This window comes from Fukomys damarensis, unplaced genomic scaffold (assembly GCF_012274545.1).
Source record: "Fukomys damarensis isolate Sample0158 unplaced genomic scaffold, DMR_v1.0_HiC HiC_scaffold_24, whole genome shotgun sequence".
NCBI classification, from domain to species: domain Eukaryota; kingdom Metazoa; phylum Chordata; class Mammalia; order Rodentia; family Bathyergidae; genus Fukomys; species Fukomys damarensis.
In genome coordinates, this window is record NW_022900936.1 from 25,081,461 (window position 1) to 25,108,707 (window position 27,247).

The window sequence follows — 27,247 nt, forward strand, 5'->3', positions numbered from 1 at the left end:
TGAGACTGAGATTAATGGCAGTGGACTGGCTGATCAAGGGGAGAAAATTTTCAAGGCAGCCCGATATATAGGCTGTGTCATAGGTACCATTGTCTGCCTTTAGCCAGATTCACAGCGAAAACTGGGAGGGAAAAGCATAGCAGAAAAATGTGAACAACTTAGACCAAGAGGAATGATGTGTAAAGTAGGGGCCAAATGAGATATGACTGCTGAGGAAGACATTAGCACCATTAAAAACAAGCAATGTATTTTGTAGGGGGATAAGATGCACTGAACACATCTCAGAAATCTGAAAGACATTATTCAATGGAGTATCAAAGGTATAAAAATGTCAACCTTTCATTTCTGAGAAGAGACCCTTTAACCCCATCTGATGAATAGCCTCCTTAGAAATTGGCTCCATGGGATTCACTTCACAATGCTTAGCTCTCCTGGTACTCAGAGGCCACTCATTCACTGCAGCCATGGTCTAAGAAAGCATGGCTATTGCTCCTCCACACCCTTCCTCTAAGCAGAACTTGGCATCATCCATGTGACTGGTTTTACTGGCATGCAGAATGCAAGAGTTGTGGAGTTAGGTAGACTTCCACCCAGATTTCAAAGGCAGGTCTGGGAGGTCAGGCAAGAAGGCCCTGAGAGAGCAGTGTGTAAAATGTGGGAATGAAGGTGGTCCAATGGAATCCTCAGGAAAGAGGAAATGCTAGGAGCATGAAATAATTGCTCAGGAAAGCTGCAGGCTGTGAGCAAAGCCAGTTCAAAGGAGAGAGAATGTGAACTGAAGCCAGCAAGGTCACAGAGATGGGCCACCCACACCCTAAGGAACTTACAAATCACCATGTACCCCAACTGCCAGACATGGAGCTACAGGAATTAATGTTGGTTCTCCTGTGCTTTGATCCAATTCTTTTCTACCCCTGATCCTTCCCTTTGGGAATGGGAATGTCTACTCTGTGCTATTATAATTTTGGAATTATGTAATTTATTTTTATTTTTACAGAGATTCATAGGTTTGCTTTGTCTTAGAAAAGACTTTGACCTGGATTATTGAAAAAATTTGACTGTTAAAACTTTATGGTAGAGATTATTATATTTTTACTCACATGCAAGATAGCTGTATCATGCTACACAAAATTATTAACTTCTGTATTTGGAAAATATGGTTTAAAGAGAGATATCAAACTGAAAAGGGGTAGAATGTGATTAAGCTTAACTGTGTCAATTTGATTCTCTTGGAAGCCGCACAGGCAATGATGAAAGTACACTTCTGGTACATCTGGGAAAGTCAGGTAGTATGACTTTCGGTGTATATATGGTCCCATGAGCCATCCACTCTTGGCACTGTTCCTCAGCTGTTTCTGGGGCACCTAAACTAAGCATCTAACTATAGTCCACCATGCCCTTCCTCTATGATGTTTCTCCAACAGAGCCAGTTTATCATGGACTGAGTCCCTTGAAACTATGACCCAAATAAACCCTGTTTTCCTTTAAGTTGTGGGTGTCAGGTAAGTCCTTCCACCAAAAGGAAAGCTGACTTATATATAGAATATGAAGTACAGAAGAAATCCATTTTTTTTCACTCCCAGAGCCACTTTTGAAAAGCAATTCTACTGTTCACTGATTTACCTGCCATATCTGGTACGTTTATGTGTATATATGAGTGAATCCCAGATTCACTATTCTGATTTACTTATTCCTATACTATTATTATAAAGCTAAAAAATACAAACAGTATATCTTGATATCTAGTAGAATAAATCTTTCTACTCTTTTCTTTCTTTCTTTTTTTTTTTTTTGTTCCAGGGATTGAACTCGGCTCCTTGCGCCTGCAGGGCAGGCCACCGAACCGCTGAGCTAAATCCCCGGCCCCTCTATTCTTTTCTTGAAGTATATCTTGATATCTAGTAGAATAAATCTTTCTGCTCTTTTCTTGAAGTGTATCTCAGGTAGACTGATGCCTTTGCATTGCCATAGCATTTTTTAGTGAAGATTGTCAAGCTCCATAAAATAACTTACTAGAATTTACAGGGATCACACTAAATTGATAAATCATCTAGCAAAAAGTGACATCATTATAATTTCAAATTTTCCAAATATCATATGTGCATGCATTTATTTATGTGTACTTTAATGTTTCCCATTAAGTTTTCTTATTTTCTAAACAGATGTAATAACACCTATTTTATTAATTTGAAAGTACTTCACAGATTTAGATGCTACTACAGTAGGGTCATTTTTATAAATTTCCTAATTACTAGTTACTACTGCCTCAATAAAATTATCTGACACAGATTTGTAGGACACAATGCTCTTTTAAATTTATAAGTATCTGGAGGTTTTGCTTCCATTTCTGCTTATAAAAATCTGAAAATAATGACTTTTTTCTTATCTTTTACTTTTTGCTAAGTTTTGTTGCCTTACTGCCTTTTCCTTATCATGAAAGTAAAGCTTTTAATGTTCACAATGCTCTATTTTTTGTATTTTCTCATTTTATATTTTTGTTTTTGATGGATTACTTTATATTCCAGATTAGCTAAGGATTCTCATCAAAACTAGCTTTTCTGTATTCTCCCTCCTTTTTGTTAATGTGGTTTATTACAATTTTGCTTAAAGAAATTTAAAGTAAGTTTCTGTTTGTTTGTTTTTTGTTTTGGTGGCGGGGTTTGAGACAGGGTCTCACTATGTAGTTGAGACTGACCTGGAACTCACTATGTAGCCCAGACTGGTCTCGAACTCAGAGCAATCCTCCTGCCTCAGCCTCCCAAGTGCTGAGATTACAGATGTGCACCACCATGCCTGGCCAAAAGTTAAAGTTTTTAAATGAAGCCAAACATTAATCAAAGGCACACAGGAAAGGAATTTAAAATTTACTAAATTTATAAATAAAAAGACAAAACATACAATGTTAAATATAAAGCCTTAATGAAACTACTTAATGTTTAAACTGGTCCATTAAATAAAAAATACAGAATGCTTTCAAAGTAGTAGCACAATAGCTGTGAATGCAAGTTTTATTAGCCCCACTGTAAACTTCTAGCTACAAAAACTTTAGGCAGGTTCCTTCAGCTATCTATGCCTCATGTTCTGGTGTGTAAAACAGGAGTAGGAACACCATTTACCTCATTCTGTTACTGTCTGCATTAAATGAGTTAATATTTGTAATTAGTTACATTGTTTTTTAAGCTAGAAAAGTTCAAAAAGTAGGTAAGAAGTAGTGTTAGCATCTAAAAGAGCACTGCACATAAAAACAAAAACAAAACATTTCCCTTTGGTTTTAAACTTTTTGGTATCCATGACATTATACCACATTAACCCCAAAAGTATTTATGACAGTATTAACTTAATTCCTTAAATACAAATTTAGTTTTTATTTATCAGGGATAACAAATGTAAACTGAGTTTGGCTGGAGTAAAAGGAACATCAGTGCCCTACAGAATAGCTTAGTCTAGTATTCAATCTCTCAATAAAGTACATTACCTCATATTCCTCTATGTTTACTTCTTCAGGTTTTATCATTTCCAGTTTGGCTTGAGCAACTTTCATGATGTTGTGACACCTTCAAATAAGAAAAAATATATATTAAATCAAATGCAAAATCCATCAAAAATGAAAAGTGTGTTACACAAAACTAAACCACCACACACATACAAAAATGAAGTCCACAGTCACTGAATATGCTTAAGGAAATAACTCAATCTTACATGAAAAATGTGGTTTCAGAACCAGTGTTGGATAGTCACAAAGAAGACAGCTTAAATAACTTTAATTCAGATTTACTGTTATACTTATAATTGGCTTTTAAATTAAATTTTATTAACACAGTGTCCATACATAAGGAACAATACAACTTGTTTTTATAATGTTGGTTTATTTGTGCATGCTGAAAATCAAACCCAGGGCCTCTAGCACATTAGGCAAATACAGCAGTACCAAGCAATATCCCCAGCTTTTTTTTTTTTTTTCTTCTGTTTTGTTGAGACAGGGTCTCACTAAATTGTCCATGCTGGCCTCAAATTTCAGATTCTCCTTGCTGCAGACTCATAAGTGGGGATACAGGTGTACACAACTGTACATAAGAATGATCTAAAAGTGCAGTGAATGTTTAAATTTTAAAATATACAACTCCCATCATTCTCCATCAAAATATTCTCCCTCAGAGCACTCTTATTACATTGTTCTTGCCATTTTCTAACATAGTTTTGGAAGTCCTCTTTCATGAGTATTTTCCGCTATGCTACTGTAGCTGCCTTGATATCCTGAATCTATTCAAAATGTTGACCTTTTATGGTCATTTTGACTTTAAGAAAGAGCCAGAAGTAGCAAGGTGCCAGATGTGATGAATAAAGTGGATGAGAACACCCAGTAATTTTTCTACAAGCCTGCCTTTTTGATGGATGCTATTCAGGAGCAGCACTCACCAGAGGTTTTTGGGTTTTTTTTGTTTTTGTTTTCTTGGTACTAGGGATCAAATTCGGGTCCTTTCACTTGTGAGGCAACATAACCACTGAACTAAATCCCCAGCCCCTTCAGAGTTTTAATCATACCCTGCAAAGACCATAACAGGGGACTTGCAAAATTATTTCAGAAAGTGGAACAGAGGATGGGATAAAGTACTATATGTTCAAAACTAGGAGTGTTTTGAAGGGACGAATGGTAATGCAACTTTTATTGCAATAATTTTTTTTTTTTTTTTGTACTGGGGATCGAACTGGGATCCTTGCACTTCAAGGCAGGTGGCAGAACCACTGAGCTAGATGCCTGGCCCTACTGTAATAATGTTTTGAATTTAAGCACTCACTGCATATTTTGATCACAACTCATCTATTAAGCAAGCTCAAAAGATATTACAGTTTATTTTTATCACCAAATGGCAGTATTCTTAAATAGGAAAAGGGAATTTAAAAATGTGCCTATCATTTCAGGTAAGAACAGAAACATTTTTAATTATTTGATCAGCATCATTACCAAAGAAATTCCCACAAAATACACAAGTTCATTTCAAGCATAGAAAGATCAAATTATCAAAATCTACTTGTATCAAGGATAGATTAATTGAAAGGACTGAGAAATCAGCCAGGTATGGTGGTACATACCTTTAATTCCAGCACTATGAAGCTGAGGCAGGAAGATTGCAAGGTCAAGCAAAGCCTGGGTAATTTAGTGACTTAGTGAGACCTTGTTTTGTTTCTCCCTCATGTTCTCTCTTTTTTTTTTTAAACACATTTTCACTCAGTATTCTTGACATTCATAAAAGGATAATCATTTATTAGGCAATTAAAGTATAATTACTATGAACTTTAAAGCACCATGAATGTGTCTCTAATTTAAAATTAACTTTTAATACCTTGGATCTTTCTTTACCTAGGATCTAATTTTTTTTAATGTCATTCATTAGAATTGGATAAAATTTTAAACAGAAGTTTAATATGAGTTTCTAAAAGAAAATGGTTTTAGGTGAAAGAAGTTAACTTTCTAAGCCTTCTCTTTGTGTCAAAAATGCTTATTTTACCTGAATACATAACTAAAAACTTTTTTCCAATGATTGCGAAAGAATGGCAACTTTGTTCTCCATGGAGTTGAGAACGGGAAATGTTTTAAATTGTGGCAACTTGGGGTCCTATTGACACCTACCAGGTAAAGATGAGGAATGCTGCTAGAAAGCCTAGAAATCAAGAGGATAATCCAGACAATGAAATTATCTGACCTAAAATCTCCCTAGTATGGAAGTTGAGAAATCACATTTTTCTCTAAAATACTGAATCACACAAGAAATAATTTCTTGATTCATAATTAAAATATGAAAAATTACCAAAACTGATTTTACTTCAAACTTTTTAAAGGTCAGGGTTGTAAGCTTTCGAGAAATTATACACCAACTTTGCAAATTAACTAAGATCAAATTTTGTGTTATATTTCTTTAAATGTGTTCATGCAAAAAAAATGTACAAAAATTACTTTAGGGAGCTATAAAAAACAAAGACAATTTGAGCATATATATTAAATATTTTACATTTTTATATTACCTTTCATCAAAACTCAAATTTCTATCACCGAATTGTTCTAGTAATGTTTTCTCAATGATTTTCTTTGGGGCCTGGTTTTGGATAAAGTAGACCACTACATGATGTAAACGATAATCTGTTTCTGGTGGGGTGTCTTCTTGGGCCAACTTAACCAACCTTGAATACTCCAATTTAATTGCCTAGAAATGCAACAAAAATGACAAGTTTTCATCAACTATAATAATTAAAATACTGTAATATCACAATTTTCATTCTTTTTGTACTCAAATGTGTTTCTTTCACTTTTAGTACATTACAAATAAGTCAGTGCATTTAAAAGTATCACCCTAGTTCCACACATTTACAGAATTTTCTGAGAAAGCATACAGGCCATTCTTTATCTCATCACTATATAAACCTTCTTTTAGTTCCCACACACAGAAAAAATAAAATAATACATTTAAGCTCGTGGTGTGACAAATTTTTTGAAATTTAATAAAGTCTATTCAAAGTCTAATTAAGTATTTCTGTTATTTTACCTTTCTAGCATCAGTTATACAACTCCCTAGAATACTCCTTTCACAAGAAAATGGCTAGCTCATAAATGAATAGTAAAACTACAATTAACTTAGCTGAACAGTACACAAATAAGGGACTAATGCAAACCCTGAGGATCTAATTGGCATAAAGTGAATTCCTCACTGTTACAATAGTATTTGAATTATACTTTGATTTTACTGAACCAGATGATTATATACTGTTAACAATATTATCTTATTTTCTTTAAAAACATAATTCTCAGAATTTATAATGTGAAATAATGTTACATTTCTACATTTGAGCAAAATTTAAAATTTGACTACATATGGATATACTTTATATCAAATAATGCTGCATACATGAAGTTCATATGATAAAGATAATACTTTTAAACGTATTTATTTTGTATATAAATTTTAGCTCTATTAGCCACAAAACACTTGGGGCCCCATGTAAGAAATAGAGTATTCCAAGAAAACCACTGCATTAGAATTTCATTTCAACAGGCTGAGGATTAAACCCAGGGCTTCACACATTCTATTCTATCACTAAACTATAACCTAATCCCAGAGAAGTTTGGCTTTTTAAATGCATGTCTTACTTATATAATTCTTATGGTTGTGTTTCATTAAAAGTAGAAAAAGTAACAATAAGTTTTAAATAATATTGTAGTTATGGAGTATCATATTTCATCAATGGAAAGGTTATAAATTCATTTGAATTCATCAAAATATTATAAACAGAATAAGGTAATTTTTTTTAGCTAAAACAAATTACCCTTAAACATTTCCCAAGGAAAAGGGAGAAGATTAGTTCCCTACCCCAGGTCATACTTATATGTCATTCCAAAAAATCTTATTGTTATAGTGAAACCACTGCCTAGACCACTTAATGACTCATTGAGACCCTGTCTCAAAATTAAAAGTAAAGGGCCAGACATGTAGCTCAGAGAAAATAGCTGGATTCAATCTCCAGTACTTGGGGGAGGGAGGTACAAACAAAACCAAAAAAGACCCATAAAAATCTAATGTAGTTTTGCACTTGATCTTAGCCAAAAGGCCAAGAAGCGATTCAAATGTAGTTTTGATATGTAAAATCATCAAGGTTCACTGTGTGCCTAATTACCATACACAATCTTTAAACTTTAAAAAAATCTTATTTTCCCAATTTTGGAGGGGGTGCATGTTCATTTAATAACTAAAGCATACTGGATTTTTTAAAATGTAAGAGTAAAAATCAATAACTATACATTGTTTATATGACTGTTATAGACTAGTAAAAGGCTTTCAGAATAACAAGTATTTCAGGTAACATGAGTTTAGCCAGAATGAGTATGACAAAAATAAAAGAAATTTGTACTTTGTTGCTTAAAATACTACTGGTTAACATATGAGGAGTTACCACAAAGAAGTTCTGAATTTTTTTGCAACTAGCAGATTTCTATTAGTGAAATTAAATACATCATTTCTTGTACTTTTAAATCTGCCATTAGGAGTAACATTAAGATTATGTTAAATTGCTTCATATTCCTCCTCTCAGTATGCTGTTCCAGAATTAGATTTCCCCATATATTTTGGTTGCTTATGATAATTATTTTAAGATAACTATTACAGACACTGTATACTTTCAATATGATACTAATTATTAGATAACATAACTGCTTTGTATTTAATTGTAAAACTTTTTTGCCAGACTTTAATCACATCCAATTTACCTATTAAATCTTATTTCTTATTACTCTACCTTTGACCCAGATCAGGATTGTTTCCTCTCAAATGCAGGTCTATTTATCCTCTTTTTTATCTATTTATCATCTATCTATAGATAATCCATTCATTAGGACTACTTGAAATCACTTTCTAAAAAAACTTTCATTTCCAAAGATCTAAATGATTCCCTGTATTTTTCTAGTTTTTGAGATTATACTATAAAATCATGTCCTGAATTTATTTATTCTTATAGACTTTACTGTAACGTGACCATATCTAAACATTAGAGAACATTGCATATGTAAGCACGGAATACATTCTGAGAGCAGTAAAATCTAATAGATGATTAGCTAGATTAAGATTCAGAAACCTAGGTGTACCATTTAATAATTGTGACATAAAACAAGATACATATTGCTCTAAGATCTAGCACTGCTATTTCTAAAACATTTGAGTATACATATATAGTACCATGTTATGGATTATTTTTTAAAAATTTAGACTGTACCAAGAGAGGAAAAAATAAAACCTAACTTCAAATTCCAGAGGATTAAAATCAGAGGCCACATTCTTCTACTATTATTCAATAAAACAGAAATATAAATAAATGCAAATGTTTAACATATTTAAAAATAATATTCTAAATTATTTTGCAGTCAAAGATATAAAAATCATATTCATATTGGGCATATGTTGATATAAAAACCTATAGGACTAGTAGTCAAAATAAAATTCCAACATGAATAAAACAGAATTAAATTAATTCCAGGAATTTAGAAAAAGAAAATAAACCAAAATATAAAGTAGGAGACATAATGTGATAATTCTATAGTCAAATGACTTTTCTTTCCAAAGAGTTTGATTTCATGAATAACCAAAAAATAAAAAGGTTTTAACACTAGAAAGAAAAAAGGACAGTAATATAAAAATCCAAAAACCTTTTTGAATGTATTAAATAATAAACATAAAATTCTGCCAGTGAACTATAGCATCTTGCTTTAAAAAAAGATGATCGATCATTTAAGGCAATATAAATTGCTGAAAACACTTTGAAGAGAAGGAAAACTGAAGAAACCTAGCAAAGCTGAAGAACAAAGGTTTCCCTAGCTCTGGACTCTATAAAGGAACCAGGCTCACTTTGTTTTAGAGTTGCATACTTCAAATTATCAAGGACTAGATGTTTTCTATGATATTTCAATTTTCCTGGAGGCTGAGGGGTGAGACGAGAGAAGGCCTCTTTAATGGTTATACAATGCTAGTTTAGTGTCTTAAATGTTGACAAAATTTTAAAACATAGATAATTTAGGGCTGGGGATTTAGCTCAGCAAGGTCCCAAGTTCGACCCCCAGTACCAAAAAAAAAAAAAAAGAAAAAACCTAGACAAGACAATAGATGTTTTATATGTTCTCTATCCACCCTTCTCTCACTACTGGAATATAAACCTTATAAAATGTCTAACGCCCAATACCACTCACCCTAACAGAAAAACATAACACTGTAAATAACTCACTGAATATAATATAAACACATAAAATTAGTTTCCCTATCACCTCTCTTGCAATAACTTGTTAGAAAAAGTGGGGGGCAAATGATCCAATTCATAAGAGAAAATAAATTTAATACTTCCAGTAATAAATTCAAAAGATAGTTAAGATCATTATGAAGCACAATTAGAAAACCTTACTAAAAGACATAACAAAGAATGTCAGAAATGAAAATTTGTCATGTTCCTTTTGGGAAATAAGTAAAATTCTAACAATACAATTTTTCACCTCAACCTAATTACTAGAAATAATGTAAATACAATCAAATCCTAAAAGTATTTTGGTAAGGGGGCATAGCAACTGATTCTAAAACTCAGCAAAAAAGAAAAAGCTCATCAAAGTTTTTGTTTATCAAAGAACAAAAATTTGTGGTTCTTCCAAAAATGTAAAAAACCTATTACAAATAGTCTATAATGTACTAGGTATACTATCCAAACATTTAAGAATAGTTCAGCAGAACAGAGACCTAAGCAGATTCATATATAGTGATTTAGTATATAATAAAGATACTTGAAGACTGTATAAAAAGGATGCTTAGTCAAACTTTTATGCTTGTAATATTTGGAAATTTTTCTGCATGGAGAAAAATATCTCCTATATCTATTAATCTAAACAGAAAATGAAATCATGAAAGTAGAATAATTAAAAATCTGTATAATTTTGAAATAATTATATAGCTTTAAGCCCATAAAAATACTCACTATATTTCATAAGATTAAAAATTTCAAACAAGCCAGGTGTGGGACACATGCCTGTAATTCCAACACTCTGAAGGCTGAAGCAGGAAGATAACAAATATGAGCCAAGCTTGGAAAACTTAGTAACTTAGCAAGACCCTACAGCAAAACAAAACAAAAATAAACAAAACTAAACAGCTAGGATTGTAGTTCAAAAATCTCCAGTACCACAATTTTTAAAAATTCTATACAATAAGGCATGAAAAAAATTTAAAGTAATTACAAATCAGAAAATATAGTTTGCAAATTATGGATGAATCTTAGCTCATTTAACATAAACAGAAAAAATCCACCACACAAACAAGGTACAAAGATCATCAATGCCAACTGCTATAATATTTATGAAAAGATAATAACTCATCAAAATTTTTTTTTAATTTGTTTAAAGGAATTACATTTTTATGCCATTTTGGCTCATATCCTTTAATAGGATTAAAAACCAGTATAAGCATTTGAAGGTAATTTGAAAGTCTTTTAATCACTTAAAATCTGCAAGCATTTTGTCAGTTTTACTTTTCTATGTTCATGCAAATGTTCAATAATATGTTTATAAATGTTCAGGACAATAATAAAAATGGCCCAAAACCCAGCAAAAAAAAAAAAAGTAATGGCAAATTTAATAATTACAAGTACTCTTTATGTGACAGACATCATCTAATAAGCTCCATATGGATTAGTGATGGCTAACTGTCTATTTGATAGATAGTGAGAGTGACTACTTGAGTTTGAAACATCTAGCTAAATTATATCAGCATATTTCCCGGTGGGGCTGAAGGGATTGACTGAAGACATAATACCCACCCTGGCTGTGAGTGGCACAACCAAAAGGCTTGTCACCCGAGTGGAATAAAATGGAAGCAAAGAAGGAAGACTCGCTTCTACTTCTTCAGAGGGCCTCCACTCTTCACACTCAACTTGGAGGTTCTCTCTTAGCCTTCAGCTCACGGCCTTCAGGCTTCTATTGCAGACCCTTCAGCCTTCTAATACGGACTTGAATGGGACACCATAGTGAGCTCCGGGTTTTGACTGGAAACTTTGGAGCTTCAGAGTGCAGATGGCCCTTTTGTACTCTCCACGCCTGACTCTCTTTATATATTTGTATATCTCATATTAAATCTCTTTCTCTAGTAAACACTGACTGATGCAATTACTGTAATTTCAAGATAACTTCTCATTTATAAATAAAAAACCTTAATGATTTAGTAAATTGTCTATTGTCACAGTATTATTAAAGCAAACAATAGAAGCTATCTGTGAAAAGAGTTAAGAAGTGAGAAACAAATACTTAAAAATCTGTTTTGGTAAATGTATTAGTTTAAATATCATTTTTCTCTAAGAAGCCCTTTAGATACCAGCTGTTTTCTCATATATTCTTCTTCCATATGAAATTGCTTGTTCAATATACTGATTACAATTCTACTTAATGCTTACTTTACCATTTGGAAATAAGTTTCACTAGGGCCAGGGATTTAGCTTAGTAGTTTGGTGGCCTGCCTTGCAAGTGCAAGGACCCAAGTTCAATCCCCGGTACCAAAAAAAAAAAAAAAAAAAAAAGAAATGCTTCATTAATGCAGAAGCTCAGTTCATAATTATGCCAGCTATCACCACTGGATTTAGGACAATGCCTTATACACTGTTATATTAATCAACAGTAGAATGGAAAAGGACTATAATATAGCCCTATCATAAAAGATCATTAGGACAAACAAATTACAAATGCATTCAGTGACACAACTACATTCAGATGAAGCTCCAAACATTTCAGGTAACTGAGAAATTTTGTCTGTATAACAGAACCACTTGTTTACTCTGTTCCTTGCCTCAAGCTCACAGAACTTGTAGTCTCCACAAATACCTTAGTTTTCTGTAGCCAAAAATGGTACTTAAGCTTTAGTTCTTCGGATCTTTGGATCTTATATTTTATGTATGATCCCCTTGTTTCTGCATGTTAATAAATATGTATGCTTTCTTCCTGTTAATCTGTTTACTGCCAGCTTATTTCATAGACTAAAATTATCAAATACTTCCCTATGAACATATGAATTTGCTGATTTCTTAAAGTCTGAAATAGTACTGGCAATTTCTAACAAGATGAATAAAAAAAACTGGTATTTTAAAAAATAAAGGCCCTTGACACAAATATGGTATACTTGCTTTCTACCTCCTACTGTACATGTACTAGAAATGGACATATGAGGCCAATGATAATACTACTAACAATAATAAATAATGGCTAAATTTAGTATCAATCAGATACTACTTTGGTTATATTAACTTATTTAAAACTGACAACCCAATAAAATAAAGTTATTATTATCATCTCTGTTTCATACCTAAGGAAAGATACTGAAAGACTGAGTAATTTGCTAAAGATCACAGCTAGCTACAAAGCAGTGGACCCAAGCCTCTGACCCAAGGCACTTTGATTTCTCAGATGAAGCTTTAAGTTACTTCCTTTGTTCCAGCTATATTTATAAGTAATGCTTCAACAGAGAGAAAGCAGACAAGGGAATAACAGAATAATAGGAGAGTGGTTAGTGAAATACTTAAGAGATACCGGGGGCCTGGGGATTTAGCTCGGGGTTTCGACACATGCCTTGCAAGCACAAGAACCCGAGTTCAATACCCAGAACTGAAAAAAAAAAAAAAAAAAAGAGAGAGAGGGCGATACTGGAATAATGATTCCTAATGTTAATTAGTAAAAGTTGTAAATGTTATAGCCATGAGTAAAACTTTAAACTCTATAAAAACCATTGAAGAGCTCTTTGAAAATTCTTTCTTACCTCAGATTAATGAACTACAGTTAACTATTATTAACTATGGCATGTATTTTGGACTATTTCATTGAAAGCTATAATATTCTAACAAACTGTTTAAGACCATTCCTCTCATTAGTCCCTATCTCACAAATTTACTTAACTGTTCTCTTTATAAACCATGTATTCATGCCACACCTTCAAAATCAGAAAGTAAATAAGAAACGTAGGTGATACAGAAATACACAATAGAAAAACTACAAAACGAATCCTCAGGGTGATAGTGAAAGGAGATTTTAAGTCAGTATCTATGTCCCAGAAATAAAGGAAAGTCAATCCAGACTGGACTCTCAAACAGCTCTGTAAAGAAACTTTCCCAAGATGGTAAAACTGATAAAGGCAGAATTAAGAAGAGACTTAAGAAACTGGTGGAAAATGTATCAATAATATACACAGAAAACTAAGCAAACAAAAAATGAAACAATTAATTGCAAGGAAAATAAAAAGCAAGGAAAAAGAAGGTAATAATGCTCCAAGTTAACACAATCTCATATAGATATTCAGTAATAACTTTACAAATATAGAATACTGTCTTGCTTGCTTCCTTCTACCTTCCCTTTTCCTGCTTCCTCTTTTTTCCCCCGCAAGAGTGGGTTTCCAACTTTCTAATGGAATGGTAGTAGGGTCATCAACTTTTCCTGGATCCAGCTTGCCTAGAATTTCCACATTTTAACACTTCAAGTCCTATATATTAGAAAACTCCTGTCACAGGCACATTAAGAGTTGATCACCATAATTTTAACATATAAAAAATATGTATAGATAAAAAGCTATTGCACACATAGCTTTTTTTGTACTGTATGCTGAAGAAAACAGTAAGGCATATAGCTTTTTGAAGACAAGATTGGATGATAGGGAAATATTAAAAGTTAAGTAAAAGTTTTAATGCCAACAGAAAGGGATATATTAATTTACTGCAGTGACTTACAGTTCAAGAAACTTTAAAAAAAAAACATTAAAAGGGAGAAATGAAACCTTGAAGATTTTTTAACATATTTAAATAAAATTACAATGCATACACAGTATTTTCATCTTTCAAATACATTTAAAAAACACTGTAGGCTGGGCGTGGTGGTGCATGCCTGTAATCCCAGCACTCAGGAGGCTGAGGCAGGAGGATCTCTGTGAGTTTGAATCCAGCCTGGGCTACATTGTGAGTTAGGTCAGTCTCAACTACATAGTGAGACACTGTCTCAAAAAACAAACAAAAATAAATAAAAAATAAAAATAAAAACACTGTAATCAATATTATAAAGCTCTGATTATTAGAGGAGAAAAGATGTGTTCATAAAATAATGCATCTGTTTGATGGTTGTGTGTACTGGATTGAACATGACATTAAAAATTAAGGAGAAAGATAAGTGAATAAGAAACAAGAAATATAAAAAAATAAATGAATCATTTAAAAAACAATTAAATGAAGAAAGCAACTTGGTATCAAATGACAATAAAATTAAAGGAAAAATATCATACTGACCAAGAGTACTAACTGTGGGAAAAAATAAACTATTACCAAAAGCAATCACTCAGTTCACATTACTGCTCATTAATATTAATACCCTTATTCCATTCAAATATAAAATATAATTCAGATTTCTGAATCTGAGTCACATTATCCTTATGGTGACTCAGAAAAAATGCTTTTACTAATTGTCTGCATTAAAAGAAAAAAGAACTGGACTCGCATGTGTTGTGTGTATATGTGTGTGCATGTGCTCACATGCACGTGTGTGTAAAAAAAACCAGTATCGGGTGGCCATGGCTAAAGGAGAAAGAGAGAAATTATACAGGAAACCAAATTCAATTCAAAGAAATAAAACATTTAAAGAAGTTTAATTTTAAAAAGAAGAAAATAAAATGAAAATTTAATTGTACCTTAAAGAACCCTGCTTCAGGGCCACACCTGTCATACACACTCCCGGATTTACCTATCGCCATGATAATACCTTGCATACTCGGTGTCATCATCATCTGCCACAGGGATTTAAAGCAAAAATTTTTGAATAATTAACATTCAAAAAACTAAAACCAGAATAATTTATTTACATGCAAGTTAAAATGCCTTTGTTTCCCACAATAAGCCAAATGCTGCATTTTTAAAATTGCAAATGTGATCTGATGTGCACGTAGCATCTTTCAAAATCATCTGTACAGGGGCACAGCTAGCTCCCATGGTGCCTTTGTGCAATGGCAAAAAGGCATCCTCTCTAAACTGGAGAATTTTACAAAGTTATTCCCACCTAGATAAACCAATTGGAAAAGTATGCTGCCCTCTTGAGTGTACTCTTTAGAAAAAAGAAAAAATAAAAAAATTAAAGTTTTTCAGCTATTAAAAGAGATGCTTCTTCTCCAAGAATTATGGAGTTCAGAAATACCTCAATTTTAATCCCACTTATGGGCAATGACTAAGGAACCTTACACAACCCTGTACAATCTGCACATCTGTAAGCAGCAACCTTGAATCCATATGACTTTTGTGGTGGGGGGAAGGTCCCAGGGATCGAATTCTGGACCTTGTACTTATGAGGCAGGCAGCAGAACCTCTGAGATAAATTCCTGGCCCCCTTATGATTTATTTTTAAGTTCCCAGGCACGCACTGTTAAACTGTCACTTCAGTAAATAGAAACAAAACACACAATTCTGCTAGTACTTGCACAAAAAGATAGTGTTAAAGAATTAATTCTTTTTTAAATGCAAGGAGGCTCACCCTTGATCAATAAATTAATATTCATACTAAAAACATGCAAGCTTCCATAACTGTCAATAGCCAACCTGCAGTTAGATAGTTAAACGAAATAATATAATGCTGTTAAGTACTAAAGGATTCCATTTGTTTTCAGAATAGCTTATTATTCTTAGCTGTTTACATCTTTTTTTTTTTTTTTTTCTGGAACCAGGGATTGAACTCAGGACCTTACACTTGCCAGGCAGGTGCTGGTACCACTGAGCTACATCTCCAGTTCCAGCTGTTTACATCTTAAAACATCTGCAAAATGAAATAAGATAAGAACTACAATGTATCTAACATTATCTGCCTTAGGAAATTCATTGCCAGTTCCTATTTCACAAATTTACTTATTAATTTTATACTATATTGTTACACTGGCATAGTAATATTAATATCTTTACATCTCTGATTTTAGTGATTATTATATAATAGCAATTATAAACTGGAGTATGGAAAAATTTTCATATATGTACATCCAATTCTCATTCACATCCATTACAAACTAATAAATGATAGAATACAAGTTCCCTTTTCAGTCACCTCACTCCCTTAACAGACATGGTTTTCTTTACTGTTACTATTCAGGAAGAGCTTTACTGAGCCTCCCTCAAATAAGGAGAAGAACAATTTTAAGAGTATCAAGAGAAAAGTGGAAAAATGGTGAAAATAATCTGATGGACCAGGACAATAGACAATTTTCATCTGGATTCTGAAGAACACTTATCATAAGAAACAAAAGTGACTCTACACTGTTAGAAAAACTAAGAGATGAGAATAAATCCACGAAGAGATAAAGAAGAAATAAGATGGAGGTGCCATAGTGTGTAAAACACTGTCACGCACTCGGTAATTTTGATGAAACATTCCGTTCACTGTCATAGAAGTTGTAGGAGCAAAAAACATCAATTATTTATCTTGTAATCATGTTGAAGGATTTTCTGGTAGGGTATGGTAGACAAACTATAATAAAATTTTCAAGAATACAGAAGAAACTAATAGAAAAATTTCTGCTACATTTAAACAAATTTTATTGTAATCTATTAATCTGAGGGCAAAACAATCCTATAGCTACATAAAAGAACTCCAAAGTATAAAATTATTTTTTGATGTTTTTAGTAAGTTTTTATATAACCTTTCATTTAAATTCAAAGTTGTTAGTACTTGATTTCATATCACAACTGGTAAAGTTGCGTGTTACGCAGTGACAGAGGTGAGTGTGAGGATGGAAGCATTCCTACAGTACTTGTATAAAGAGCAAACAACAAGGATGGTGCAGAGCAGGATCAAAAAGGTACCTCGTCATCATACCCCCCCTCCTTTGATTCAATCATAAATTTCCCTACATGAGGAATTGCCACCTCTACAACCTGCTCCTTGGAAGGTGGTTGACTTATGGTATTTTCAGGTTTCTGCAGAAGAAAATTATTGGTATGAACAGTAGGAAAGAACAATGGAAGAAAACAAGTTTAAGCACATAAGACTCAAAATCTCTTAAAAATACCTATTATTTGCTAGGTATAAAATAAACCTCTAAAAGTAAACATGAAAAGAAAATGCATTGATCAAATAATAATATAAAATCTAGTCTTACTCTTTATGTCCCAAACTTTTATTAGCATACATTTGTAGTACATAATGATTACTTTTATTGTGGTGAGAAGATAATATGTACATAATGTATCTTAATTCTTTTTAACCCCTATTTACCAAAGATATATTTCTGTAGTTCTTATTGTGTTATATTTTCTTCTTCTCTTTAAATTATGTATACTTTGGTTTTCTCATATAAGAGAATTAACATGGATGTAAGCTTGCATGTCTGATTTCACTTAACAATATGGTCTCAAGGTGCATCCATTTTCCTACATAATTCAAGCTTATGCTTCTGTATGTCACAGTAGTACTCCATTGTCTATAAATACTATATTTTACATCCCAAACACTCTAAATTATCTTTTCAGTAATTTTCCAGAAAATATCTTGGAGTCCAAATACTTAATAATAAAAAACACTGGAGTATGTTTCCTATTGATTGTTAGCTGAAAGTTTTAATTTTTAAAAATTCCAAAAGTTGTTTTCTGGGGTTTCTTTGTTTGTTTGTTTGCTTTGTTTTTGAGACAGGATCTCAATATGCACCATAGTTCCAGCTGGGCTTGAACTCACTATGTCTGGAGCACCAAGTTGGTCTCAGACTCATGGTAATGCTCTGAGGACTGGGATAATAGGCATGTGCCACCACACCCAGGTACAGAAAGACTTTCGTTGGCATTTCAATAAAAATAAGATTATGACTTCCTCTAAACCAGAAGAGTTTTAAGGCTTTCTCCTCATTCTATTCTTCCTAGTGGTTAATTGTGTATTCAGGTAATATCCATACACTACCGAGTTAAACTCACTCTGTACAGCCTACAAGAAACCAGTACCGCATTTGTGCTTAAGTGTCCAATAAACTCTTACTGAAAATACCTAAAAGCTATTGGAAAGTGATGCTCATTCTTAACAATTCAATTTTTTTAAAATTTATCACTGTTAACAAAATCTATGAATTGAACTAATTCATACTAATAGAGTGCATTTCAATATGGAATTCAGAAAAGTCTACTCACAAAACTAGTATTATTCACTTGAAATACTATTCAAATTTTACAGTCATTATAAATAGCATATCCACTATTTACTAATAAACAAATGACAAAAGCATTGAAGGTACTTGAAAGCAACTTGCTTATGTACTTTCAATTGGCCTGTTTTCCTAAATAAATGAGGATAATTTGTTTTTATATAAAATGTGAGGTTTCAATAAAACAAAGATTTTACTTGAAATATATTTTAAGAAAATTTTAGTGATTCAAATATTTTGACTTTTCAGAAGTACATATCCTAAAAGTTTTATTAAAACTACAAAACTACAGGCCAAGATTAGCATTGCCCTATTTTGTTTTGGTTTTTTTAATTATTAAATGTAATTTCTGCAGCATTTGGGTTTGTTTTTGAGAAAGGGTTATATTATGTATTCCAAACTGGTCTTGAACTCACTATATAGTCCAGTCTAGTTTTGAACTAGCAATCATCCTGCTTCAGCCTCCAGAGGGCAGGCATGTACCACCATACCTAGCTTTTCTGTAAAAAAAATTTTTTTTAAATTTCCTTACTTCATTCAATCCTTAACTTTTCAAAAGAAAATAATTAACCTGCATTATTGTAGTTTTCATGAGAGAGAATATTCAGCTAACCCAATATCCAATAAGAATTGTTTTACAAACGACAGGAATTATCAATATCATTATACTATTTCACTATACTACTTTAAATTGTTTATACTGGACTAATTCTAATTCAATATTAGTATGACATATTTTATAGATATGTGTTTATAAATTAAGAATTTTGAATCCCTCTGACATATGAGAGAAGAATTGTGCTAGATCACCATTCTAAACAGTAAAATATAAGCAGGTAAATTAAGAGATCTGTCTAGGTTTATGGTGATAAATTTCACTCTAGCAAACCAATCAAAAACAATTTCAACTTGGAAACAGAAAATAAAAATTTAAGGAAAACAGCTACTGAAAAATGTTATCACTTAGAATACTGATCCTTTTAATGAAACATTATTTCCTTGGAGGAGAGTACAGGACTAAAGTTATGGAAATATGCTTATAAGCCTTTCCAGTTACTGTTGAAAAGTTTCAACGCATAAAGCTGATTAACTATAAGAGTACATGTTGAAAAAGGGAAGACACTTTAGCTGCATTTAGTAATGTGGCATCATTAGATATACTTAGGTAATATATTTTTTCCACAAAGAAGTTAAGGGCTCACTAAAGTACATTTTTATTTATCTTTTTGTATTATTTCAGGCTTTAATAAACACATTAACAAAGGCCAAATGTAAAAAGTTCATAAATAAGTTTTTCAGTTAAGACGAAAAAATAATTAAAATTCTGTACAAAGAATTTTATTAATTGCCTGAAATTCATTAATTGTACGATTTTTGTTTAAAGTGACCTCTTAATATGGGTAGTTAGAAAGCTATGATAATCTTCTCCAGTCACATCAGGCTGAAATATGGTGAAAATTTCACCTCTGACACAGCCCATTTATAGTAATGTAGAAGTAGAAACAAACAATGGAGGAATGGATAAATAAGAATTCAATGAGTGGAATATAATGCTCATCCCTTAGATGATTTTTACTGAGTTTACAATACATGATGGAGAAATAGGTATAAAGTTAAGTAAATAAAGGAAGGCATGGCAAGACAGAAATTTTCATATTCAGTAGTAATTCAATTCCAAAAATCCCAAAACTAGGTATAAAAATAAGAATGACAAAAACTCAAACCCAAAGATTGACAGGGATTAATTGTGAGTATGAGTGGGACTACTCATGATTCTTTCTTTTCTTTCCTATATTATATTATGTAAATATACTGATGTATTCCATTTAAAATTAAAGACATTCTTCTAAAAAGCACGGTGTCTAAATATTTGGAGACTGTCTATGGTCTCTGTGTGCTGTTTACCAAGGAATTTGTATTCTAAGGTTCAAACTTAATATACTAAGTATTTGTGAAGTGGCTAGGGTTGAAGTAAAAGAAAGAAAGTAGTGGCTATTACATGCTATATCTTCAATAACCCTACAAATCACCACCATCTTATGGAAAAGTGTGCCCTAGAGAAATTATACAATTTATTCAAAGCTACACTGTCAGTAATAAAATTAAAATTCAAAAACACAGAAATGCAGGATCTTAAATCTGAAGATTCTTAATTTAGCTTCTAATATACAATAAACTTAAATATGAAAACACAACATGAATCAGGATCCTGAGCAACTAATCAGGAGACAAAGACCACAGACCATTCTTGATGACCAAGGTTAACAAATTCTTAGACATGCTGCAGATTATACAGACAGTAAGGCTAAATGAAGATGCCACTCTAAAAAGAATAACATGGAAAAAAATTATGCCATTTTTCTACCTTCTCTCCCTGCCATTCTCCTTTTTCAAGAGAGGAGAGGTTGCTTGTTTATAAGATAATATCCACAGTAAGAAAACTAAGTAATCAAAATTTAAGTACTGATTTCTATAAATTTTAATTACACATGATTAACTAAACTAAAAAATACCGTGATTCTATAGTAACCTACCTAAGTAATACTTTTGGTTTTCTGATATCAGATTAAAGGATTATATTTATTAACCTTTAAATTCTACCAAATAAAAGTACTAATTAGCAAAAGCCCTACATTTTAAATTTTTATATGGAGCAAAAATATTTATGTACCTACTTCTCTGTCCTTTCCTAGGTTTTCCCTAGGTTTTATTTGACCCATCCCTCAAGAAATCAAGAGATCTCCCAGTTCCATTAAGTAAAATATTTTTCAAAAGTAGCTTTAGAATTACCAGATGTTGGGCTCTAAGGCATTTGAAAAATCTGGAATCCTAAAAAAAATCTATTAAAATTAATTAATATTTTTCAACTAGAAATGAAGAAATAAAAGTAATTTATAATTCTTATTTAGTTCATCAAAACAACAGAATACCCTACTTATTGGACATTTCAGTTAACTAAAGTCTTATATTAAATGCCTCATTGCAATTAATAGGTTACTGATAAGACTGAGTTCAATCACTGAACAGAAATTATATGTTATAAAATTATGATATAACTGGCTAACTTTAGTTTTCTAAAGGGGAATCCTCAAATACTAAAGGACTTACCTTAAAGCCTGTATTGAGCTGTATAGGCTTACCAGTTGAAAAAATAAAGTACTGTAGAAAATTAATGATTTTCTGTATCAAATTCTTGAAATGACATCTCTAAAAAAAGTCACATTCACTGATATAACCTAGTCATTGATATATCCAAGTTACTGTCCTCAATTCAGTGTTACAAAAAAAAAGTTTAAAAGTACAATACAGTAGGATAATGACAATATTTTACAAAATACTGTCAAACTATGAGCAAACTTTTATAGAATCCTGTTCATGCAGCTAATACTCTGTAACCCCGTAAACTAGAGAATATAGCAGTCTTATTATTAATAATAACGCATTTCACAAAACAATGGGAATTATATCTTAAATTCCTAACTTCTATGTAATTATATCACAGATGGAGGGAGAGGTGAGGGACAGGAGAAATAGTGTTAAACTTTGTACTTTGCTTTTAGGTTCCACCTCAAATGGTCAATTTAGCCTGTGGTCATGATTCTTCATAATTCTCTGACAGGAAGACAAAAACTTAAGAGAAAAGAATCTTTAAAATTAGAAGCTGAAGAAATTATAGTCCAGCAACAAGGCAACTTGCCCACATTCACCAGTCATGTTCATGGCAGAGCTGTCACTGGACTTTGTCTCTCCTGACTCCCAGAGAAGTTGCTCTCCATTAAACTATAGGAAAAGTCGTGAGCGTGGCTATGTTCAGAGAACCAAAAGAAAGTTCTTACCGACTGCAAAACTGTCTCGGGAGTTTTATCTTCATTCTCATGTGATGCTTTGGTAATTATTCGAATTGTTTCTTCTTTCAAGTGCTTTGAGAAATCACTTCTTGATGGCTGCTCTAGATATTCTGGTTCTCCTGCTTGTGCTTCATGAGAAAAGAATCAATTGCATATCTAATGTAAATCACAAAGTCTATACTAAGAAGATCTGTTTTTTTCTAATTCTAAAGTTATACAATAACCAATTTAAGCCTTCTATTTAAAGTAAAGCATATCCTTCAGTATATGTCCCCCCCAAATTTAGAACAAAATAAAAACCTAGAACCAAAGATAATGAAATTACTAAATAAAGCACTCACTGTAGTTATGGTAGGGAATTCACAATACATTTTCTCTAACATGAAAACCAAAATCTCATTTTGGAAAATCATCAGGATTTTACCAAGAAAAGATCTGGTTTGTCCAACAATCCTGGGCTGGGTTTCCACAAAGCAGAGTTTTAACCTGACAAACCTTAACCTTTCTGAACCTGCTCCAACAGGTAAGTATTATCAGAGGGAAAGCAATCATATGTTGGCAAAATTAGTCCCAATATAAGTTCATGATTTCAAATGCTATGCATGTGAAGACTTTTATCTTTAATTCCTATCTTTTTGAGCCCCAGATTCATATATCAAAGAATAATCTGAATGTCACTGAGTATTTCATAGACAGCCTCAAAATCCCATGGGCCCTTCCAAATCTTGATGTCAGTGGCCTTCTGCCTCTCTTCAACACCACTTTGAGTCCTTTGTTCAAAAAGGTCCACACCCAACCTATTTTCATTTTTCTATACCCTGACAGAATTTACCTTCCAACCTCTGGATCAAATATTCTTTCCTCTTGCTTATAAGGTTCACTCCCTCTCTTACTTTCTCATCCTGGAACTTCAACATCGTTTTGTTTAAATATCCCTTGTATGTGGAAGTACTACTATTATCTGATTCTAGAGCAGGAAGGACTTCTCAGTCTCAGCATTATTAAAATTTGGGTTCCGTTAAATCTGTGGTGTGGAGGGCTATTCGTTTCATTTTTTTTTCCATTAAATTTATTTTAGGTATACAGTATTTATTTTTAGGTATACAGTTACATTCATCATTGGAATCTTGTACCTGACCATGATATATCTTGGTTATTTTTTCCCATATCCCTGCCCTCCCTTCACCCCCTCCACCCCTCATATTTACAAAGACTTTGTTTCCATTTTTCCCTTTTCTCCTACTTTTTCTTTTCCCTTCTTTCCTTTCCCCTATCCTTCCCACTTCCCCTACTACTTTAGCCCTTTTATTCCAATTACACATTATTAATTATATAATTTGAACCTTATTTACACTTCTAGTTCTTCATACCAGAGAAACTATTCGGTATTTACACGTGTAAATATTTATTTCACTTAAAAGTATGTCCTTGATGTGCATACACTTAGCTATAAATGTTCCCAGTTTCTCATTCTTTATGGCTGAGTAGTACTGCATTTTATAGAAAAATCACATCTTCTTTATGTAGACAGCTGTTCTGTAAATATCTACTCACTACATGCCAGAAACACTGCTTCCCCATCCCAAGTATGACAGCTAAAAATGTATCCAGTATCATCAAATATCTTGAGGACAAAACTACGTTCAGGTGAGAAGCACTGTTTTTGAATAATTTTACACTTTCCTTTTAAACATCATTTACACCAAGTATAAATTAATTATTATTGTATTTATTTAAAGCACACATCCCTCGCTAGACTATCAGAATGTCAGAGAGGAGATGCCACCTCTCTTTTGCACTGCTAACACTTAAATACCCATCATAAAACAGGAACACATTTATGAATGACTAAATTAATGAATGGATATGAAGAATAAGAAAGTAAAATTTCTACAATGTTACGAGAAAATAAGAGTCCTTGCTGAGAGCTTCCTAGTGAGACACAAGAGAGCTATCATCATCTTAACACTGTACTGAATTTCAAAATCTCCAATGTGAAATATTATTAAAAAAAGTGCTGTATTTTCAACATATATCCATGGTCTTTTATTTAGCCAACAAGCTTTAACTCTCATCTATTTGCCAGGCAATAGGCTAGGCACTGAGACTCCAGGGATGACAAAATAGCATGGCTCGTCTCCATGAAACTTAGTGAACTAAAAGTCAATAACCAAATAATGACAGAAAAAGATTATGACAATATTATAACAATATATTCTAGAAATAAAATGGGGGTTGTGTGATGTAGGCAATTTAGCTTGTGAGATTAGGTAAAATGAAAAAAACTGAAGGATAAATGATGTGGTTTTGCCAGATGAAAGATTAAACAGCCATATGATGAGAATGGGCAGGATCTGAAGAAAGAACGGTGTAGGGGAATACAGTGCAAGAGCAGAGATATGGCAAGAGATTATGCAGGTAGGGTGAACATATTAACAGTCTTTAAGTTAAGTAACTATTTTGAAGGCAAGAAAAAGTGAGTAAAATTTTAAATAAAATGGTAACATGGCAAGTTTAAATTCTTTTCCCCCTGGGGCTGGGTATGCAGCTGAGTGGTAGAATGTCTGCCTAGCATAACCAAGCCCTTAGGTTCAATACCCAATACAGGAAAAAAAGAAATTATTAGAGTTATGTTGTAAAAGATGGATTACAGAAAAAAGAAAAATTGACATCAGTGAATGTACTAGAAGGTATTGTAATAATACAGGAAAGATATGATGGCACTTCTAGGTAGCAGAAACAATAATAACCAGGTTCAAGGCTACTTTGAACACAAAAGTTGGGAGACCACATATGAAGATGATTCCAACTTTTCTGCATGAGAAACTGAGGAGAATGAAGGTAAAATTTCCTACAAGGAAAACCAGAGGTGAAAATGCTTAAAATGTATGTAACAAGGAAGAAGAGTTAGAAGTTAAATGTTTCTTATTGACTGACTGGAATATATCCTCAGGCCTCCTACATGATGAATAAAGAAAATCTTAAACTATTCCCGCTTAGCAATGCATCTGGTTCTAGAAGGTTTCAGGTAGGTGGCTTAAACCAGGGGCTTTAGGGTTTAACAGAACACAACACTTTGTTAACTAAAGCTTTTCATTCTGTTTCCCACTCTTTGTCTCTTCTGACAATGACAATGGTTGACAGGAGGATGTGAACTTAATTGTAAAGAGAGGTAAGAAATTCAATTCATCTGATACTATCCTAAAGACCATTAATACCTAGAGTTCATGGAAGTTCTTAAAAATGAAAGTAATTTTAACTGATTAACAGTCAAATCTACCTTAGGTCACTAGGGCCAAAATTTTCTTTTCTCTAGAGGTTTGAGTTAAAAAGTCTTATTAGCTTTTGAAATGATTTTGAAACTCTTACAAAGTTTTCAAATGATTTTGTATAAATGTTGTAACGGAAGTCGTTCTTCTAGAATTTTTCTATGTGTATTATCTCCCAAGGGACTTAAATGGTGTTGTAGATCTACAAAGATTCAGTATTGTTGGAAATTAAAATAAAATAAAGTGTTTGTAGATGGGGAGGGAAGAAGGGGGTAAAGGGAAGGCAGGGACAAGGGGAAAAATGAGAACCAAGACTTGTCATGTAGAGGTACAAGATCCCAAAAATGAATGTAACTGTACTGTACCCCTAAAATGTACCAATAAACTCAATTGCTGAAAAAAAAATTCAAACTGCATTTGCAACATGTTTAACCTACGTTATCTTCAGTACTGTGCTAGGTGTTTACATACCTCATTCATTTCAAAGAATGCTCGGTAAAATCAGTTAAATATAAAACTGTAATATAATATTCTAGATACAATACAAAACATATACTTAGGATGGCGTTGTATATCAAATGAGACTTTAAAAAAAAAATACCAACTCAGTCTTGAAGGATTTTTAGTGGGGATTATTTGAACATGAAAAAGAAGACTCCAATAACATACAAAAGCACTGGACAGATAAAAAGATTAATAAAAATCCTTGTTATCAATGGCCATGTACACAGATAAGCAGGACAAAAGATGAATACAACATAAAGAGGAATATAACAAATCTGGAAATAAGAATAGAATGGGGTGATAAAAGGATTCATAAAGACTTTAGAATTTGAGGAGGATTATTAAAGAACAGGCAAAATGTCATGAATACTAATTGCAAAATTCTTTTTAAGATGAAGGATACTTTACAAGCAAAGTCATGATGATATGAAAATTGCTCACATGTAAAAGAAATGGAGAGTCACCTGGTTTAGATGACACATAAAGTACTCACAGGAAAATAGTCTTAGAAGAAAAACAATAACAGGAGATACTCATAAAAAGGAAAAAAAAAAGCTTTGTGTTCATCTTATCAAACCAAGAGTAAAAATAGATTTACTAGGACAAAAACCTAAGATGAAGAAAGTTTAGTTTTTTCCACTATCCAGAGATGAAACCTGGTTGTATTTTCCCTGTAACATATATTCAGACTTTATATGCCTATCTATACTTCTTAAACAAAAATATTTATCTACATATTTTGTAACAAGTAATAAAAATTTTTCATATCAATATAATCTTTATTGGTTGAGTTGTCCTATATGAAAGGCTCATCATACCATTTAAGCAATTCCATTTCAGTGTTAAGAACAGCAACAGAACAAAAGGTTTGGCTTTATAATATCTAATATAAACATTATATATATACACATATATATATGTGTATGTGTGT

General features: G+C 32.4%; 1 protein-coding gene across 7 annotated transcripts in view; it reads right to left on the minus strand.

The window, feature by feature from the left end:
* The window catches only part of Usp25 (ubiquitin specific peptidase 25), a 111,712-nt gene that overhangs the window by 11,944 nt on the left and 72,521 nt on the right, over positions 1–27,247 (minus strand). For 4 of the 7 annotated variants that reach the window (XM_033768155.1, XM_033768154.1, XM_010645663.3 and 1 more), the window contains 4 exons: positions 22,532–22,671; positions 15,222–15,317; positions 6,022–6,200; positions 3,476–3,554 (listed from right to left, as the gene is read on the minus strand). In XM_033768155.1, coding sequence (XP_033624046.1) covers positions 3,476–3,554; positions 6,022–6,200; positions 15,222–15,317; positions 22,532–22,671 — 494 coding nt within the window. Of the gene's footprint in view, positions 1–3,475; positions 3,555–6,021; positions 6,201–15,221; positions 15,318–17,370; positions 17,485–22,531; positions 22,672–27,247 lie in introns of all 7 variants that reach the window. The other 3 variants (XM_033768156.1, XM_010645660.3, XM_033768157.1) reach the window with 2 other exon arrangements.